At 51.2% G+C, this 21,003-nt stretch overlaps 1 protein-coding gene across 3 annotated transcripts in view; it reads left to right on the top strand.

The window, feature by feature from the left end:
• CSRNP3 (cysteine and serine rich nuclear protein 3) overlaps positions 1–19,368 on the top strand; it is a 159,925-nt gene extending 140,557 nt beyond the window's left edge. For 2 of the 3 annotated variants that reach the window (XM_077272793.1, XM_077272794.1), the window contains exon 5: positions 16,784–18,662. In XM_077272793.1, coding sequence (XP_077128908.1) covers positions 16,784–17,836 — 1,053 coding nt within the window. In that variant the 3' untranslated portion in view covers positions 17,837–18,662. Of the gene's footprint in view, positions 1–16,783 lie in introns of all 3 variants that reach the window. The other variant, XM_077272792.1, reaches the window with a different exon arrangement.
• The last annotated feature ends 1,635 nt before the right edge of the window (positions 19,369–21,003 follow it).

Genomic DNA, 21,003 nt, shown 5'->3' with positions numbered 1-21,003 from the left:
ACCTCATTTAATGTTGGCCGGTGCGGTTCGCGATGCCCATGAATCACAGCCCCGCAGTGTATTGACATAGTTTAAACACTGCGGGGCTGGGATTCATGGCCTGGCGCAGTACATATGTTCGCCTCTCGCTTGGGTTCTTACACCTGCTTCAGACTATGCGGCGTCATCTGATCCCTTATCGCATGCCACGGCCATGAAGCCGCACAGTCCGAAGAAGGCGGAAGGAGAGGAGGGACAGGCGAACTGATGCACTGATCCTGCCCATCAATCACACCCTCGCAGTCCCAATAAATAAGACACCGAGGGGCGTTGTGTGGGTCAGGGCGGCCGCAGAGGCGCAGGCAGCCAAACAATGATGCCAGAAGACGGGCAGCGCTACCAAGGGGGTTGCAGCGTGTCATTACAAAGGAAAGTCACACCACCGGGACGGTTAAATGGTCACACAGAGGACACATTGCAGACGTGTTTTCAGTTCCACATGTGCGAGGAGAATACGTTTCTGAGCCACCTTGCACACATGCAGCATTACCGCTGTACAAGGTGGCTGGATAACGTAAAAACGCCTGGGGGAGGGGGGACAGGTTCCCTTCAATTTCAGTTCTTGTGTCTGCGTGGCTTTTGCAGGACACGTTGCCGGCTGCACAGCAGGGGAACAGCTGGCGGTGCTGGACCCCACTGACACATTGGCTGGTGTTTTTCTCTGTGCAGCTAGCACATCTGGGCAAAAACTGGCGGTGTGTTAGAGCCCAGGGACAGCAGGAGGAGGAGCAGGAGGAGGAGGAGCAGGGGGAGGGGAGTGTAGGCCGAAGCCTGCACAGGCGGCAGCTTTGGGTGTGTTGTGTCTGCGTGGCTTTTGCAGGACACGTTGCCGGCTACACAGCAGGGGAACAGCTGGCGGTGCTGGACCCCACTGACACATTGGCGAGGTGTTTGGCTCTGTGCAGCCAGCACTTCCGGACAGCAACTAGCGTTGTTGGAGCCCGGGCTCTGCAGGTGGAGCAGAGTGTAGGCCGAAGCCTAATTGAACCGATTTCAAAAGTCACCTTTAACCCCCCCTCAGGGGTTACAAAGTAGAAGAGCCACAGCTTATGCAGCAGCAGTGCTGCGCAAGTCAAAGGTTGCTCTTGTAATTTTTCTCCTTGCACACGCTGAATGGAACACGTATAACATTTAGCCCTTTATACAGTCAAACTGTGTAATGGAGGCGAGAGTTCCCTTTGTAATGAGACGCAGCACAGGTGTCAAGAATCCCACCTTGGTGCTGGGTGCAGCCTCCCGAGCGTTGTTATTTGCTGTACAGGAGTCTGCGCTGTCGTGTTATCCCCTGGCCTAGCGCCGTTAGCGCTGCCCATCTTCTGGCATCATGTAATGTCGGCCGGTGCGGTTCGCGATGACCATGAATCCCAGCCCCGCAGTGTCTTAACATTGTTAAAACACTGCGGGGCTGGGATTCAGGGCCTGGCGCAGCACATATGTTGGCCTCTCACACTCGGGTCCTTACACCCGCTTCAGACTGTGCGGCGTCATCTGATCCCTTATCGCATGCCACGGCCATGAAGCCGCACAGTCCGAAGAAGGCGGAAGGAGAGGAGGGACAGGCGAACTGATGCACTGATCCTGCCCATCAATCACACCCTCGCAGTCCCAATAAATAAGACACCGAGGGGCGTTGTGTGGGTCAGGGCGGCCGCAGAGGCGCAGGCAGCCAAACAATGATGCCAGAAGACGGGCAGCGCTACCAAGGGGGTTGCAGCGTGTCATTACAAAGGAAAGTCACACCACCGGGACGGTTAAATGGTCACACAGAGGACACATTGCAGACGTGTTTTCAGTTCCACATGTGCGAGGAGAATACGTTTCTGAGCCACCTTGCACACATGCAGCATTACCGCTGTACAAGGTGGCTGGATAACGTAAAAACGCCTGGGGGAGGGGGGACAGGTTCCCTTCAATTTCAGTTCTTGTGTCTGCGTGGCTTTTGCAGGACACGTTGCCGGCTGCACAGCAGGGGAACAGCTGGCGGTGCTGGACCCCACTGACACATTGGCTGGTGTTTTTCTCTGTGCAGCTAGCACATCTGGGCAAAAACTGGCGGTGTGTTAGAGCCCAGGGACAGCAGGAGGAGGAGCAGGAGGAGGAGGAGCAGGGGGAGGGGAGTGTAGGCCGAAGCCTGCACAGGCGGCAGCTTTGGGTGTGTTGTGTCTGCGTGGCTTTTGCAGGACACGTTGCCGGCTACACAGCAGGGGAACAGCTGGCGGTGCTGGACCCCACTGACACATTGGCGAGGTGTTTGGCTCTGTGCAGCCAGCACTTCCGGACAGCAACTAGCGTTGTTGGAGCCCGGGCTCTGCAGGTGGAGCAGAGTGTAGGCCGAAGCCTAATTGAACCGATTTCAAAAGTCACCTTTAACCCCCCCTCAGGGGTTACAAAGTAGAAGAGCCACAGCTTATGCAGCAGCAGTGCTGCGCAAGTCAAAGGTTGCTCTTGTAATTTTTCTCCTTGCACACGCTGAATGGAACACGTATAACATTTAGCCCTTTATACAGTCAAACTGTGTAATGGAGGCGAGAGTTCCCTTTGTAATGAGACGCAGCACAGGTGTCAAGAATCCCACCTTGGTGCTGGGTGCAGCCTCCCGAGCGTTGTTATTTGCTGTACAGGAGTCTGCGCTGTCGTGTTATCCCCTGGCCTAGCGCCGTTAGCGCTGCCCATCTTCTGGCATCATGTAATGTCGGCCGGTGCGGTTCGCGATGACCATGAATCCCAGCCCCGCAGTGTCTTAACATTGTTAAAACACTGCGGGGCTGGGATTCAGGGCCTGGCGCAGCACATATGTTGGCCTCTCACACTCGGGTCCTTACACCCGCTTCAGACTGTGCGGCGTCATCTGATCCCTTATCGCATGCCACGGCCATGAAGCCGCACAGTCCGAAGAAGGCGGAAGGAGAGGAGGGACAGGCGAACTGATGCACTGATCCTGCCCATCAATCACACCCTCGCAGTCCCAATAAATAAGACACCGAGGGGCGTTGTGTGGGTCAGGGCGGCCGCAGAGGCGCAGGCAGCCAAACAATGATGCCAGAAGACGGGCAGCGCTACCAAGGGGGTTGCAGCGTGTCATTACAAAGGAAAGTCACACCACCGGGACGGTTAAATGGTCACACAGAGGACACATTGCAGACGTGTTTTCAGTTCCACATGTGCGAGGAGAATACGTTTCTGAGCCACCTTGCACACATGCAGCATTACCGCTGTACAAGGTGGCTGGATAACGTAAAAACGCCTGGGGGAGGGGGGACAGGTTCCCTTCAATTTCAGTTCTTGTGTCTGCGTGGCTTTTGCAGGACACGTTGCCGGCTGCACAGCAGGGGAACAGCTGGCGGTGCTGGACCCCACTGACACATTGGCTGGTGTTTTTCTCTGTGCAGCTAGCACATCTGGGCAAAAACTGGCGGTGTGTTAGAGCCCAGGGACAGCAGGAGGAGGAGCAGGAGGAGGAGGAGCAGGGGGAGGGGAGTGTAGGCCGAAGCCTGCACAGGCGGCAGCTTTGGGTGTGTTGTGTCTGCGTGGCTTTTGCAGGACACGTTGCCGGCTACACAGCAGGGGAACAGCTGGCGGTGCTGGACCCCACTGACACATTGGCGAGGTGTTTGGCTCTGTGCAGCCAGCACTTCCGGACAGCAACTAGCGTTGTTGGAGCCCGGGCTCTGCAGGTGGAGCAGAGTGTAGGCCGAAGCCTAATTGAACCGATTTCAAAAGTCACCTTTAACCCCCCCTCAGGGGTTACAAAGTAGAAGAGCCACAGCTTATGCAGCAGCAGTGCTGCGCAAGTCAAAGGTTGCTCTTGTAATTTTTCTCCTTGCACACGCTGAATGGAACACGTATAACATTTAGCCCTTTATACAGTCAAACTGTGTAATGGAGGCGAGAGTTCCCTTTGTAATGAGACGCAGCACAGGTGTCAAGAATCCCACCTTGGTGCTGGGTGCAGCCTCCCGAGCGTTGTTATTTGCTGTACAGGAGTCTGCGCTGTCGTGTTATCCCCTGGCCTAGCGCCGTTAGCGCTGCCCATCTTCTGGCATCATGTAATGTCGGCCGGTGCGGTTCGCGATGACCATGAATCCCAGCCCCGCAGTGTCTTAACATTGTTAAAACACTGCGGGGCTGGGATTCAGGGCCTGGCGCAGCACATATGTTGGCCTCTCACACTCGGGTCCTTACACCCGCTTCAGACTGTGCGGCGTCATCTGATCCCTTATCGCATGCCACGGCCATGAAGCCGCACAGTCCGAAGAAGGCGGAAGGAGAGGAGGGACAGGCGAACTGATGCACTGATCCTGCCCATCAATCACACCCTCGCAGTCCCAATAAATAAGACACCGAGGGGCGTTGTGTGGGTCAGGGCGGCCGCAGAGGCGCAGGCAGCCAAACAATGATGCCAGAAGACGGGCAGCGCTACCAAGGGGGTTGCAGCGTGTCATTACAAAGGAAAGTCACACCACCGGGACGGTTAAATGGTCACACAGAGGACACATTGCAGACGTGTTTTCAGTTCCACATGTGCGAGGAGAATACGTTTCTGAGCCACCTTGCACACATGCAGCATTACCGCTGTACAAGGTGGCTGGATAACGTAAAAACGCCTGGGGGAGGGGGGACAGGTTCCCTTCAATTTCAGTTCTTGTGTCTGCGTGGCTTTTGCAGGACACGTTGCCGGCTGCACAGCAGGGGAACAGCTGGCGGTGCTGGACCCCACTGACACATTGGCTGGTGTTTTTCTCTGTGCAGCTAGCACATCTGGGCAAAAACTGGCGGTGTGTTAGAGCCCAGGGACAGCAGGAGGAGGAGCAGGAGGAGGAGGAGCAGGGGGAGGGGAGTGTAGGCCGAAGCCTGCACAGGCGGCAGCTTTGGGTGTGTTGTGTCTGCGTGGCTTTTGCAGGACACGTTGCCGGCTACACAGCAGGGGAACAGCTGGCGGTGCTGGACCCCACTGACACATTGGCGAGGTGTTTGGCTCTGTGCAGCCAGCACTTCCGGACAGCAACTAGCGTTGTTGGAGCCCGGGCTCTGCAGGTGGAGCAGAGTGTAGGCCGAAGCCTAATTGAACCGATTTCAAAAGTCACCTTTAACCCCCCCTCAGGGGTTACAAAGTAGAAGAGCCACAGCTTATGCAGCAGCAGTGCTGCGCAAGTCAAAGGTTGCTCTTGTAATTTTTCTCCTTGCACACGCTGAATGGAACACGTATAACATTTAGCCCTTTATACAGTCAAACTGTGTAATGGAGGCGAGAGTTCCCTTTGTAATGAGATGCAGCACAGGTGTCAAGAATCCCACCTTGGTGCTGGGTGCAGCCTCCCGAGCGTTGTTATTTGCTGTACAGGAGTCTGCGCTGTCGTGTTATCCCCTGGCCTAGCGCCGTTAGCGCTGCCCATCTTCTGGCATCATGTAATGTCGGCCGGTGCGGTTCGCGATGACCATGAATCCCAGCCCCGCAGTGTCTTAACATTGTTAAAACACTGCGGGGCTGGGATTCAGGGCCTGGCGCAGCACATATGTTGGCCTCTCACACTCGGGTCCTTACACCCGCTTCAGACTGTGCGGCGTCATCTGATCCCTTATCGCATGCCACGGCCATGAAGCCGCACAGTCCGAAGAAGGCGGAAGGAGAGGAGGGACAGGCGAACTGATGCACTGATCCTGCCCATCAATCACACCCTCGCAGTCCCATTAAATAAGACAACGAGGGCTGTTGTGTGGGTCAGGGCGGCCGCAGAAGCGCAGCCAGCCAAACAATGATGCCAGAAGACGGGCAGCGTTACCAAGGAGCTTGTTGCGTGTGTCAATACAAAGTCAAATCACACCTGAGGGACGTTTTAATGGTCACAGAGGACACATTTTAGACGTGTTCACTTCAACATGGGCAAGGAGAATAAGTTTCTGAGCCACCTTGAACACATGCAGCATTACTGCTGTTCAAGGTAGCTGTAAAACATAGAAACACCTGGGGGAGGGGGGACAGGTTCCCTTCAATTTCAGTTCTTGTGTCTGCGTGGCGGTCGCAGGACACGTTGCCGGCTACACAGCAGGGGAACAGCTGGCGGTGCTGGACCCCACTGACACATTGGCTGGTGTTTTTCTCTGTGCAGCTAGCACATCTGGGCAAAAACTGGCGGTGTTAGAGCCCAGGGTCAGCAGGAGGAGCAGGGGGAGCGGAGTGTAGGCCGAAGCCTGCACTCGAGCAAGTTGAAAGGAAACCTTTAACCCCCCCCCCCCAGGCGTTTGTAGCTGAAAGAGCCATTGTGTACAGCACTAATGCTGGAAAAGGTAAACTTAGCTCTTTTAATTATGGTCCTTGTACATGCGGAACCTAACATTTATGAAATGTGTCCCCACACAGCGTTAAACCGTCCGGTAGGTGGAACTTTCCTTTGTCGTGTGACGCAGCACAGCCATCATTTTTACCCCCTTGTCGCCGTTCGCCCCCTCCTCAGCGTTGTTTGAATCTGTCCCGGAGCCTGCGCTGTTAGGTTAGCCCATGGCTATGCACACATGTTGCGCTGCCCGTCTTCTGACCTCATTTGGTGTCAGGCTGGCTGCGCCTGTGCGGGTGCGCTGGCCGAAATCCCGCCTCGCAGTGTCGTCTCATGTAATCCCACCGCGGGCCTGTGATCCGTGCCCGTGCGCAGTGCATATCCTCTCCTCTCACTCCCCTCCCTACGGCTTTTTCAGACTGTGCGGTGTCACGGCCGTGGCATGCTATTAGGGACCAGCTGACATCGCACAGTCTGAAGAAGCCGTAGGGAGGGGAGTGAGAGGAGAGGATATGCACTGCGCACGGGCACGGATCACAGGCCCGCGGTGGGATTACATTAGACGACACTGCGAGGCGGGATCTCGGCCAGCGCACCCGCACAGGCGCAGCCAGCCTGACACCAAATGAGGTCAGAAGACGGGCAGCGCAACATGTGTGCATGGCCAAGGGCTAACCTAACAGCGCAGGCTCCGGGACAGATTCAAACAACGCTGAGGAGGGGGCGCACGGCGCCAAGGGGGTAAAAATGATGGCTGTGCTGCGTCACACGACAAAGGAAAGTTCCACCTACCGGACGGTGTAACGCTGTGTGGGGACACATTTCATAAGTGTTTGGTTCAGCATGTGCAAGGAGCATCACGAAAAGAGGCACTTTTTCCCTTTGCATCATCATTACTGCTGCACAAGGTGGCTCCTTCAGTAACAAACGCCTGGGGGGGGGGGGGGTCAGGTTCCCTTACATTTAACTTGTTGTGTCTGCGTGGCGGTCGCAGTACACGTTGCCGTATACACAGCAGGGGAACAGCTGGCGGTGCTGAACCCCACTAACACATTGGCGAGGTGTTTGGCTCTGTGCGTACAGCACTTCTGGACGGCAACTAGCGGTGTTGGAGCCCAGGGACACGTGGAGGAGGAGGAGGTTGGAGGAGGTAGGAGGAGGTAGGAGGGATTGCCACACACACAGCAGGGGAACAGCTGACGTTACTGAACCCCAATAACAGAGGAGGGACTGTTGACTGTGCGTACAGCACTTCTGGACGGCAACTGGCGGTGTTGGAGCCCAGGGACAGGTGGAGGAGGAGGAGGTTGGAGGAGGTAGGAGGGATTGCCACACACACAGCAGGGGAACAGCTGACGTTACTGAACCCCAATAACAGAGGAGGGACTGTTGACTGTGCGTACAGCACTTCTGGACGGCAACTGGCGGTGTTGGAGCCCAGGGACAGGTGGAGGAGGAGGAGGTTGGAGGAGGTAGGAGGGATTGCCACACACACAGCAGGGGAACAGCTGACGTTACTGAACCCCAATAACAGAGGAGGGACTGTTGACTGTGCGTACAGCACTTCTGGACGGCAACTGGCGGTGTTGGAGCCCAGGGACAGGTGGAGGAGGAGGAGGTTGGAGGAGGTAGGAGGAGGTAGGAGGGATTGCCACACACACAGCAGGGGAACAGCTGACGTTACTGAACCCCAATAACAGAGGAGGGACTGTTGACTGTGCGTACAGCACTTCTGGACGGCAACTGGCGGTGTTGGAGCCCAGGGACAGGTGGAGGAGGAGGAGGTAGGAGGAGGTAGGAGGGATTGCCACACACACAGCAGGGGAACAGCTGACGTTACTGAACCCCAATAACAGAGGAGGGACTGTTGACTGTGCGTACAGCACTTCTGGACGGCAACTGGCGGTGTTGGAGCCCAGGGACAGGTGGAGGAGGAGGAGGTTGGAGGAGGTAGGAGGGATTGCCACACACACAGCAGGGGAACAGCTGACGTTACTGAACCCCAATAACAGAGGAGGGACTGTTGACTGTGCGTACAGCACTTCTGGACGGCAACTGGCGGTGTTGGAGCCCAGGGACAGGTGGAGGAGGAGGAGGTAGGAGGAGGTAGGAGGGATTGCCACACACACAGCAGGGGAACAGCTGACGTTACTGAACCCCAATAACAGAGGAGGGACTGTTGACTGTGCGTACAGCACTTCTGGACGGCAACTGGCGGTGTTGGAGCCCAGGGACAGGTGGAGGAGGAGGAGGTTGGAGGAGGTAGGAGGGATTGCCACACACACAGCAGGGGAACAGCTGACGTTACTGAACCCCAATAACAGAGGAGGGACTGTTGACTGTGCGTACAGCACTTCTGGACGGCAACTGGCGGTGTTGGAGCCCAGGGACAGGTGGAGGAGGAGGAGGTTGGAGGAGGTAGGAGGGATTGCCACACACACAGCAGGGGAACAGCTGACGTTACTGAACCCCAATAACAGAGGAGGGACTGTTGACTGTGCGTACAGCACTTCTGGACGGCAACTGGCGGTGTTGGAGCCCAGGGACAGGTGGAGGAGGAGGAGGTAGGAGGAGGTAGGAGGGATTGCCACACACACAGCAGGGGAACAGCTGACGTTACTGAACCCCAATAACAGAGGAGGGACTGTTGACTGTGCGTACAGCACTTCTGGACGGCAACTGGCGGTGTTGGAGCCCAGGGACAGGTGGAGGAGGAGGAGGTTGGAGGAGGTAGGAGGGATTGCCACACACACAGCAGGGGAACAGCTGACGTTACTGAACCCCAATAACAGAGGAGGGACTGTTGACTGTGCGTACAGCACTTCTGGACGGCAACTGGCGGTGTTGGAGCCCAGGGACAGGTGGAGGAGGAGGAGGTTGGAGGAGGTAGGAGGGATTGCCACACACACAGCAGGGGAACAGCTGACGTTACTGAACCCCAATAACAGAGGAGGGACTGTTGACTGTGCGTACAGCACTTCTGGACGGCAACTGGCGGTGTTGGAGCCCAGGGACAGGTGGAGGAGGAGGAGGTTGGAGGAGGTAGGAGGGATTGCCACACACACAGCAGGGGAACAGCTGACGTTACTGAACCCCAATAACAGAGGAGGGACTGTTGACTGTGCGTACAGCACTTCTGGACGGCAACTGGCGGTGTTGGAGCCCAGGGACAGGTGGAGGAGGAGGAGGTTGGAGGAGGTAGGAGGAGGTAGGAGGGATTGCCACACACACAGCAGGGGAACAGCTGACGTTACTGAACCCCAATAACAGAGGAGCGACTGTTGGGACTGTGCGTACAGCACTACCAGGCAACAACTAGCGGTGTTGGAGCCCAGGGACAGGTGGAAAAGCAGAGGAACACAATGTAGGCCGAAGCCTGAGAAAGTCGAAAGGGAACCTTTAACCCCCCCCCAAGGCGTTTGTAGCTGAAAGAGCCAGCTTGTGCAGCACAAAAGATGCAAAAGGAAAAGGTGGCTCTTTTCATCATGCTCCTTGCAAACACAGAACTAAACACTTATAAAATGTGTCCCCTGCAACCGTAAAACCGTCCCGGAGGTGGGACTTTCCTTCGTAATGTGACGCAGCCCAGCCGTCATTCCTACCCCCCCGGCGCCGCGCACCGGCTCCTCAGCGTTGTTTTATTCCGTCCAGGAGCCTGCGCTGTTATGTTATCCCGTGGCCAGGCACACTTAGCGCTGCCCGTCTTCTGGCATCATTTGGTGTCTGGATGGCTGCGCCTGTGCGGCCGCGCTGGCAGAGAGCCCGCCTCGCAGTGTCTTCTGATTTAATCCCACTGGGGGCCTGGGATCCATGGACATGCGCAGTGCATATCTGAACCTCCACCTCTCACTCATCTCCCTATGGCTTCTTCAGACTGTGCGGTGTCACGGCCGTGGCATGCTGTTAGGGACCAGCTGACACCGAACAGTCTGAAGAAGCCATAGGGAAATGAGTGAGAGGTGGAGGTTCAGATATGCACTGCGCATGTCCATGGATCCCAGGCCCCCAGTGGGATTAAATCAGAAGACACTGCGAGGCGGGCTCTCTGCCAGCGCGGCCGCACAGGCGCAGCCATCCAGACACCAAATGATGCCAGAAGACGGGCAGCGCTAAGTGTGCCTGGCCACGGGATAACATAACAGCGCAGGCTCCTGGACGGAATAAAACAACGCTGAGGAGCCGGTGCGCGGCGCCGGGGGGGTAGGAATGACGGCTGGGCTGCGTCACATTACGAAGGAAAGTCCCACCTCCGGGACGGTTTTACGGTATCAGTGGACACATTTTATAAGTGTTAAGTTCTGCGTGTGCAAGGAGCTAAACAAAAATAGCTACCTTTTCCTTGGGCAGCATTACTGCTGCACAAGGTGGCTCTTTCAGTAACAAACGCCTTGGGGGGGGGGGGGACAGATTCCCTTACATTTCAGTTGTTGTGTCAGCGTGGCGGTCGCATGACACATTGCCGGCTACACAGCTGGGGATCAGCTGACGTTACTGAAACCCAATAACACTGGGTCGTATGTTTTGACTGTGCAGACGGCACGTCTGAGCCTCAACTGGCGGTGTTGGAGCCCAGGAATTTAAGTTCAGGTGGTAGAAAGATGAACACAACAGGAGACCTGGATAACGTATACAGTGACCTAATTATTCAATCAGGAGGAGGAGTGGCAAATTCCGGCGAGATCCAGGCCTTGTTCATTTTCAGGAAAGTAAGCCGGTCAACGTTATCGGAGGATAGTCGCATGCGACGGTCAGTTAGTACACCACCTGCAGCACTAAAGACACGTTCCGATAATACACTGGCCGCAGGGCAAGACAGCACCTCCAATGCATACTGGCTTAGCTCTGGCCATGTATCCAGCTTTGAGACCCAAAACTTGAAAGGGGAAGAGCCGTCTGGGAGTACAGCAAGAGGGCAAGACATGTAGTCTGTCACCATCTGACGGAACCGTTGCCTCCTGCTGACTGGAGCCGTCTGTGATGGTGTAGACTTTTGTGGCGGGCACAGAAAACTGTGCCACAGTTCGGCCATACTGGTCTTGCCTTGGGCAGAGGCACTGCTTCTGCTCCCTCTTTGTGCAGAGCCTCCACCACGGCCTGGACGCACTGAGCTGCTTTGGAATGCACTAGCAGCACTTCTCTCAGTTGGAATGGAGAAGATGATGGAATTGACCAGTGTGTCTTGGTACTCCCGCATTTTTCGCTCCCGGTTCAACGGTGTGATGAGGCTTTCTACGTTGTCCCGGTAGCGAGGATCGAGGAGGGTGAACACCCAATAATCAGACATGTTGAGAATGTGGGCGATGCGGCGGTCGTTTCTCAGGCACTGCAGCATGTAATCCACCATGTGCTGCAGACTGCCAACTGCCCAAGAAACGCTGTCCCCTGCTGGAGGCGTGATCTCTGCCCGCTCGTCATCACCCCACCCTCGCTGTACACACTGAGTACTGGACAATTGTGTAACTCCCTCCTCTGGACGGATGTCTTCCTCCTCCATTGACTCCTCCTCATCCTCCTCACAAACGGTCCCCTGCCTACGCGTTTGTGAGGAACCACGTGGCGCTGACTGTCCAGAAGATGATGGAAATGGTGAATCCTCATCCTCCACCTCTTCCACAACATCATCCCTTAGCGCTTGCAGTGATTTTTCAAGCAGGCAGATAAGGGGGACAGTCATGCTGACTAGTGCATCATCTGCACTCGCCATCCGCGTGGAATAATCAAAGGGACGCAAAACCTGGCAGACGTCATTCATAGTGGCCCACTCTGTGGTTGTGAAGTCTGTACGGCGCTGACTGCGACTTTTTTGCGCCTGAAGCAGCTGGTACTCCATTACAGCTTGCTGCTGCTCACACAACCGCTCCAACATATGTAACGTGGAATTCCACCTGGTAGGTAGGTCACATATGATGCGATGTTCCGGCAGGCGGTGTCGGCGCTGCAGAGCCGCAATGCGCGCTTTTGCCGTGCTGGAACGCCGCAAGTGAGCACACTCTAGGCGGACCTTGTGCAGCAGTGCATCAAGATCCGGATAGTCCCTCAAAAAGCTCTGCACGACCAAATTGAGCACATGTGCCAGACATGGGATGTGAGTGAGGTTGCCGAGGCCCAGAGCTGCCACCAGATTTCGGCCATTATCACACACTACCATGCCTGGCTGGAGATTCGCTGGCACAAACCACACATCGCTCTCCTGCTTGATGGCATTCCAGAGCTCCTGCGCTGTGTGGCTACGATTCCCCAAGAAAATTAATTTCAAGACGGCCTGTTGACGTTTGGCCACGGCTGTGCTCATGTCGGTCGTAACAGGTACACGTTCATCACGGGTCCATGTGGAGGTGGACTGTGACGGCTCCTGCAGCGATGATTCTGAGGAACTGGTGTAAGAGGAGGAGTCAATGCGTACAGAATGGATTCCTGCAATCCTTGGAGTGGGCAGGACACGTCCTGCGCCACTCGCACGGTCTGTACCCGGCTCAACGACATTAACCCAATGGGCAGTGAGGGAAAGGTATCGCCCCTGTCCATGTTGACTGGTCCACGCATCGGTGGTGAGGTGGACCTTGCTACTGACGGCGTTCAGTAGCGCGTGTTTTATGTGTCCCTCCACATGCTTCTGCAGGGCAGGGACGGCTTGCCTGCTGAAGTAAAAGCGGCTGGGCACATTGTACTGTGGGACTGCCAATGACATCAAGTCACGGAAGCTGTCAGTCTCCACCAGCCTGAATGACAGCATTTCCAGTGACAGAAGTTTGGCAATGCCTGCAGTCAGAGCCTGTGCTCGTGGGTGGTTTGACGAGAAAGGCCGCCTTTTCTCCCATGCCTGTACTACCGATGGCTGTAGACTGGGCTGGGAGTGTGTGGATGACTGGGAAAGTGGCGCTGCGGGTGGAATTACAGCGGGTCTCTGGACAACAGGGGCAGAGGTTCTTCCACGGCGATCCTGGGAGGACGCCGAACCAGCTGCGTGTGAGGTAGAGGAAGAGGCAACACGAGCTGAAGAGGTGGTAGCTGCCGCTGTTGGTTGGCCTACCTCTTCAGTGTGTTTTTCTAACTCCGCCGGGTGCCTGTTGCGCACATGTTTCCACATGTTGGAGGTATTGAGGTTGCTGACATTTTTCCCTCTTTTGACTTTTTGATGACACACGTTGCATCTGACATAGCAAATGTCATCTGCAACTGTGTCAAAAAAGGACCAGGCACTGCAAGTCTTGGGAGCGCCCTTTTTGGCTTTTGGAAGAGACATGCTCCTAACGGGTGCCAAAGCGGAGGCTGCAGGATCCGCAGTCTTCCCCCTCCCTCTCCCTCTTTGGGCCGTACGGGGAATCTCTTCCTCAGAGCTGCTCCCACCACCTTCCTGTCCCTCACGCCAAGATGGGTCGAGGACCTCATCATCTACACTACCCTCTGCCCCCAACTGCTCCTCCTGGGTAGTCTCAGCAGCAGAGCACGCACCAGTAAGTGGCACCTGAGTGTCATCATCAGCTGATGCGGCCTGCGATGTGGTGACCGGAGCCACTGGCCCACCCGCCTCTTCAGAGGAAGACAGAAAAAGCTGTTGGGCATCACTGCACCCTGCCTCTTCTTCCATTTCTCCAATGCTGCTTGGCTGGCCCCCTGTTTCCAAGCCAAGAGATTCAGAGAACAGAAGTAGAGACGGCTCCTGTCCTGGGCTCTCTGTCTGCCTGGGCAATTTGGCAGGTGGTGAAGAGACAGATGGCTGCTCTCCAGTGCTCTGTGTCTGAGAGGATGTGGCACTAATGGAAGTTGATGCATTAGCTGCCATCCATCCGACAACAGCTTCAATTTGTTCTTCACGCAGCAGCGGTGTACGGCGCTCGGACACAAAGCTTCGCATGAACGACTGTTGCCTGGTGAAAGTGGGTGCTGATGAGTCACCGGTGCCCGCAGCAGGCACAGAATCCCCACGTCCCCTCCCTGCTCCGCGACGGCTCCCACGCCCCCGTGCCTTACTCACTGCCTTCTTCATCTTGGTTGACTGATAAAGATAAGCAGAAAAGTACTAACGGATTTGTGTGCTTATTCCTGAGCAACTCCTCCTAACAGGTATAAGAAGCACTAATTATCTAAAGTGTGGACTAGACTTTAATATGAGCTAATGTGGCCTACAGAAATGTAAAGTGGTGTAACTGGTGTGTTTGGTGAACTTTATTATTTATTTATTTTTTGGGGGCTGAACTGACAACAGATAGAGCTGCAGTCACACGGAGACCGTGCAGACAGACGTAAACGGCGCTACAAGGCCCAAAAACCCTCCTCTACTTTATCCTATGTAGTGTTTTTCCACAAATTAGCTGGAGACGGGTGGAAAGACACTAATAGGATTTTTTTGAATAAATTAGCAGCAGACTACACTATTTGGAAAAAAAAGAAAATTGATTTGGCGGTATGACGCAGTGAAAAACCCTGAGCTGGAGACAACCAGGCTATAGCTGCTCACAGATTACAGGGCGAGCTGCAGTCACACGGAGACCGTGCAGACAGCCGTAAACGGCGCTGCAAGGCCCAAAAACCCTCCTCTACTTTATCCTATGTAGTGTTTTTCCACAAATTAGCTGGAGACGGGTGGAAAGACACTAATAGGATTTTTTTAAATTAATTAGCAGCAGACTACACTACTTTGAAAAAAAAGAAAATTGATTTGGCAGTATGACGCAGTGAAAAACCCTGAGCTGGAGACAACCAGGCTATAGCTGCTCACAGATTACAGGGCGAGCTGCAGTCACACGGAGACCGTGCAGACAGCCGTAAACGGCGCTGCAAGGCCCAAAAACCCTCCTCTACTTTATCCTATGTAGTGTTTTTCCACAAATTAGCTGGAGACGGGTGGAAAGACACTAATAGGATTTTTTTAAATTAATTAGCAGCAGACTACACTACTTTGAAAAAAAAGAAAATTGATTTGGCGGTATGACGCAGTGAAAAACCCTGAGCTGGAGACAACCAGGCTACAGCTGCTCACAGATTACAGGGCGAGCTGCAGTCACACGGAGACCGTGCAGACAGCCGTAAACGGCGCTGCAAGGCCCAAAAACCCTCCTCTACTTTATCCTATGTAGTGTTTTTCCACAAATTAGCTGGAGACGGGTGGAAAGACACTAATAGGATTTTTTAAAATTAATTAGCAGCAGACTACACTACTTTGAAAAAAAAGAAAATTGATTTGGCGGTATGACGCAGTGAAAAACCCTGAGCTGGAGACAACCAGGCTACAGCTGCTCACAGATTACAGGGCGAGCTGCAGTCACACGGAGACCGTGCAGACAGCCGTAAACGGCGCTGCAAGGCCCAAAAACCCTCCTCTACTTTATCCTATGTAGTGTTTTTCCACAAATTAGCTGGAGACGGGTGGAAAGACACTAATAGGATTTTTTTGAATAAATTAGCAGCAGACTACACTACTTGGGAAAAAAAAAAAAAAAAGGAACAGTATGAGGCAATGAACCACCCTCCCTGAACTGAATACAACCAACTATGGATGGCCTATGTGGCTGCACTCAGACTGGAGACTGGGCTGCACTCACACACACACACACACAGACCCTGCAGATCGCTGTGAAAACAGCGCTACAAGGCAAAAGCAAGGTGAATAGTAGGTGAACACAGCGGTTGCTAAATTAGCCTTTGGAAAGCACAAAGAAGCAAATCGCTATCTCTAAACTGTCCCTCAGTCAGCAAACAGCGTCCTGTCACTAACTGAATTCACAGCAGAGTGATCGCAAAATGGCGCCAGCGACTTTTAAACTGCATCATGACATCATTACACCAGCCAATCACAGCCTTGCCAGTAGTTTCATGCCCTCCATGCTAAACAGGATGTGCCCACACTTGGAATCAATCTCATTGGCTGAATTTCTGCTTTTTGAATCTTAGAACTTCCGATTCCGGTATCCGATACGCGGCAAGTATCGGAATCCCGGTATCGGAATTCCGATACCGCAAGTATCGGCCGATACCCGATACTTGCGGTATCGGAATGCTCAACACTAGTAGCCGCAAATCATGCTGCTGAGGCGATAAACTTAATCTCCGAGCAGTTACAAATACTCGGAGACCACCCGAGCGTGCTCGGGAAAACCCGAGCAACGAGTACACTCGCTCATCACTAGTGTCGACCTCAAACTCCCAGATCTCACTCACACTCAGGGGTACTGTAACAGGATGCTTTAGGACCACAGATGGTCCCTACAAACGCAGGGTCTGAGGTCATCTTTGAAACCAAGATTACAGTGCTAACTACTGAGCCACTTAGCTGATATAAGTAATGATCCATCTGTAATAAACACATTAGTAACGCTTCACTCTATTTTCCCACTTCTGACCCTACATAAAATATTTCCTGTCAACAAATCATTAGTGCTGTGTCAAAATCGACCTGACAGTGCTGTAAGCGATAAGACTTGTGCATAGTATTTGAATTAAAGTTTTTTTTTTTAATTTATTTATTTTTTAAGGTGGATCGTATGTCGTTCCCTTGCGGATGCTCCAAAGAAGGATGCAGCAATACAGCAGGGCGAATCGAATTTAACCCTATCCGTGTACGGACACATTTCTTGCACACAATCATGAAACTTGAGTTGGAGAAAAACCGTGAGCAGCAGGTGTCTGCAGCAAATGGCTGCCACGGTGGTGACGTCAGTGCAATTGCCACTTCTATGGTCCAGACCGGCCATCCTGTAGAATATTCTATTGCTGAGAATTTTGAAATTGAAACAAATCCCCAATCTGCAATGATGCACTTCCAGAATTCCGAGCACCTGGACTGCAGTGGGGAAGAGGAGGAAGATGATGGGAGTAGTTACTGTAGCGGAGTAACTGACTCTAGCACGCAAAGTTTAGCTCAGAGCGATTCAGATGACGACGAGGATGATGAAGGTGAAGACGACGATGAGGAGGAAGAGGATGAAGAAGATGATGGTGACAAATCGGATGACTTTAATGAAGTATCACATGACGACAATCTGTCCGTACCTTCAGTTCTCTGCTATTCAGATGCCAATTCAATGCATGATAACCATATAAAAAATTCTCAATATTACACCAACACCTCACCAATGTACTACCAAATAGATAACCATAATTCCTGTGCCATGAGTCAAATGACCGAAGCCTATACGGAAACAGATACGGTGAAAAATGGGGCTGCAAATTTGGTGCCTTACAACATGAGACCTGAGCAGTTTGTGGACTATTCAAGGCAATCTGGTGAGGGCTACACCAATTCTAATTACCCCGTAACAAGTCCATCGGTGATCGTCTGCTGCGCTACCGCAGAAAATGACAACAATGGTCATTGCAATACTTTGTATGCAGAACATCGGTCAAGTCTCCCTCCGGTAGGGTTTCGGTCATATCTAAAGAGTTCCTCGACCGATGGATATGTATCAAACTTAAATGGTGGTGGCCACCATGTACCAGAACTTCTAAATGAAAATACCATATCTGATACCAGCAAACTTCATGAGGATTGCATGAAGCCTCCGGTGGTGGAGACGGTACCAGTTTAATGAGGCATATCTGACAAATCAATCATTGTGATTTATTGATTGAAAAAAATCAGTTTTTAACCACAGACCATGTAGAGATGAACATACTATTTTATTTTTTTTCTTCTTAGTCCTAATTTATGTTTTCACTTCTTACGTCATCATGACCATGGCACTGCACAACAACACTGTTTACCAATGCTTAAAAGTATTTAAAGCTTTGTTAATTAGGAAATGTTAATTTAAATATGTTAACCATTATATATTTCAAGGAGGCCTTCTATGGTAAAGGCCAACTAGATCCAATATTTGTATATTTAACGGGTCAGTGCAAGATTAATCTGATTCTTATCCGGGGGGACATCGCCCCTTTGGTTTTTTTGCGGCTGTGGTTGGACTTTAACTCCCCTCCCCATAATTGCTTTTTTGAGTTTTTTTTTTTTTTTAATTTCGTCTAGCTACAAGAAGCCTGTGATGAGTATTTTATTTATACTCCAAGGCCTATATAACATTAAAAAAAATACTTCGTGATTTTTGTGATTAAAATATAGTTGTGATTTTATTTATGAAATCTCTACGTATGATTATAGGTGACCACTCCATTTGTTATTTATATGGACATGTTTTAACGAAGAAGAGGATGGTTAAGAGATTGCAATATATTGTACCCTCAAAATAATTGGGATTCTAGGGTACGACTAGTCAGGGTTAATATGGACAAGACTAATAGCTGTCAGACAATCCTGGAAATATTGTTTTCTTACATGATTTGTCTTTAATGCTGTAAATTTACTGTATCTGGGTCACTTTTAAACAACAATGTCCTAGATGGCATAGGCCATACGTTAAGGTGGTTACTGAGACTTTTTAATATTGATAACTTTTTCCACACAAAGGTTATAACTCTGGTGGGGTGCCAGCTCCCTGCAGCCCTGTGATTGGCTGATTGAAGCGGGCACAGATCTGTACGATGTGTTGTGGCCATGAACAAGTACTGTACAAGTACTGCTCTCCCATTCACTTGAATCAATTCGGTCATTAATAGAAAAGTTCAGGAAAACCTTTTAAAATATGGCAAATGCACCGGTAACCTCCAAGTCTCGAATTATTGTTGTTATTATTATTATTATTATTATTATTATTATTATTATATATATTTTTTTAATTCATCCTCACAAGGAAAGGGTTGGGGTCTTCTGCTGCCATTTATCAAATTATGCTACATAGGCAAAATGTGTATTTTTTTTTTTTTTCTTCTAACCCCCCAAAAATATTTTCACTTTGCATATTTCCCACTATACCCTCAAGTAACATTCAATTTAAACTCCTCAATAGATATTAACAAGCAATGCCAGACTGCGATTATAGGGCCAGCTCCAGTCTTTTTAGCCAAACTGCAATTAAAGCGGCGGACATTCGATACTACGTAGCCCAAATACCGTTCTACGGGACACCTCAGAATATATGGTCAAACTGATAAAGGGCGAGCCTCACAGTACCTTACCAGATGCACGTTTCGGTGGTTTTGATCGATTTTTTTTTTTCGTTACTATTATGCCACAGTTTGGTTTTATGGAGGTTAGGCCAGACTAAACAGACTGCTAGACATGGTAGCAACTCCACTAATTCTAGATTTGGTCAGAGAGGATGAGTCCTAACAAATATCAATTTACAAATGTATGTAAACTTCAGACTAAGATCTACTAGAAAAAGAAATACCGTGCAAAATGCACAAAACGGTGTTCCATAGCTGATTAGTATGATTCCATAGTACATTATTAAGCCAACGTGACAAATATTATGGAAGTTGCATTTTTACGGGTGCAAAGCACATTAACCTGTTACATACTGATGCACTTTATTTTTATAGTGGTCAATATGATCGGAGGAAGTTGTAACTTGCTTCCATTGCCATCAAACCTGTACAAATGGTCAATGCTGATAAAACATTTGGGTTGTTAAGTTATGCCAGTAGTTTTCAAACTGTGAGGTGACCCCCGTTATTGGAGAAGTTAGGAAGTTTGACTGATAGGATCGTGCATAATTCTGGTTTTGCAAAATGGTTGACGGACCAGACTGGGAGAAAAACAAAAGCATACATTTAATTTTTACATCTCTGCAAGGACTCTGAGTACCCAGACCAAAGTGTAAATAAGCTTTTGTTGCTAGTGCTCCAACAGCTAGAACTTGAGTCCAAGGATGCATGTAAAGAGGGTGCAGAGCGAGAAGTTCCATTCTGGACTTGGCTCCTAAAGGAGCACGAGGGCCGCTCTCCCACGTAAGAGATCAGTATTAAAAATGGGCACATTTTTGGTGGAAGCAATGTTTGATTTCATATCGGGACCTTTGAACTTAAAGATATCACTGATATCTTTATGTATATATACATAACCATGTGAAGACCTTGTATTGCTTAACCGATATTGCGAAGGCTGGAGTCTTCCTGATATAACTGACATATGACACTGGATGGCCATACTGTGGTATACATCAGTAAATGAATACAAATGGGTGAAAAGTATAACATACATATATTTCTTTATTTTGGGGGGTCATTTGCTTACTTTATAGAAAAGCACAGGGTACTCATTGACGTATGTCATATGATTGGGACCTATGGCTACATTTGGTGTATGTACCAGGAACTTTTTCAACAAACTCTACAATCATGACCTTTTAAAAGCCCCTTAAGTGTGTGCGCACACCTTGTCCTGTTCAGGTGCATTCCACGGGGAAGCAACCTGAAAAAGACGTTGTATGCATATAGCCTGAGAGTTTGGGGTTTTTTTTTGTTTGAGTGGGTCGTCTCAAAAATCCTTGCATGTGAATACATACACTAAAATAGGCAATTGCATCCTTAACTACTAGAAACATTATGCATTTTACGTTTCTGGAGATGCACCCTACCATTACAGGAACGTTGCAAGAATCTGCAAGTCTGAGCTTACCATAGTTCGTTCTCACTGATTTTATGTGGAAGATACAGTGCACCTTAGTAAAAAAAATGGGGGCATAAATATGGCCATAGCTGGAAATGGCAGGGCTGTACTACACCTATGTGTGCAAGCCAAGAGATATGGTTTTTCCTTCAGATGAGTCTTATTGTGATGGTTAAAACAATTTTCCAAAACTAGAATCAAAACCAAAAAGCATGAGCAATACAGAGGAAAACCCAAAATCTTTGGTTC

Source organism: Ranitomeya variabilis, chromosome 7, assembly GCF_051348905.1.
Source record: "Ranitomeya variabilis isolate aRanVar5 chromosome 7, aRanVar5.hap1, whole genome shotgun sequence".
NCBI classification, from domain to species: Eukaryota; Metazoa; Chordata; class Amphibia; order Anura; family Dendrobatidae; genus Ranitomeya; species Ranitomeya variabilis.
The sequence above is the reverse complement of the archived record's forward strand: the minus strand, read 5'-3'. Positions and strand labels throughout refer to the sequence as shown.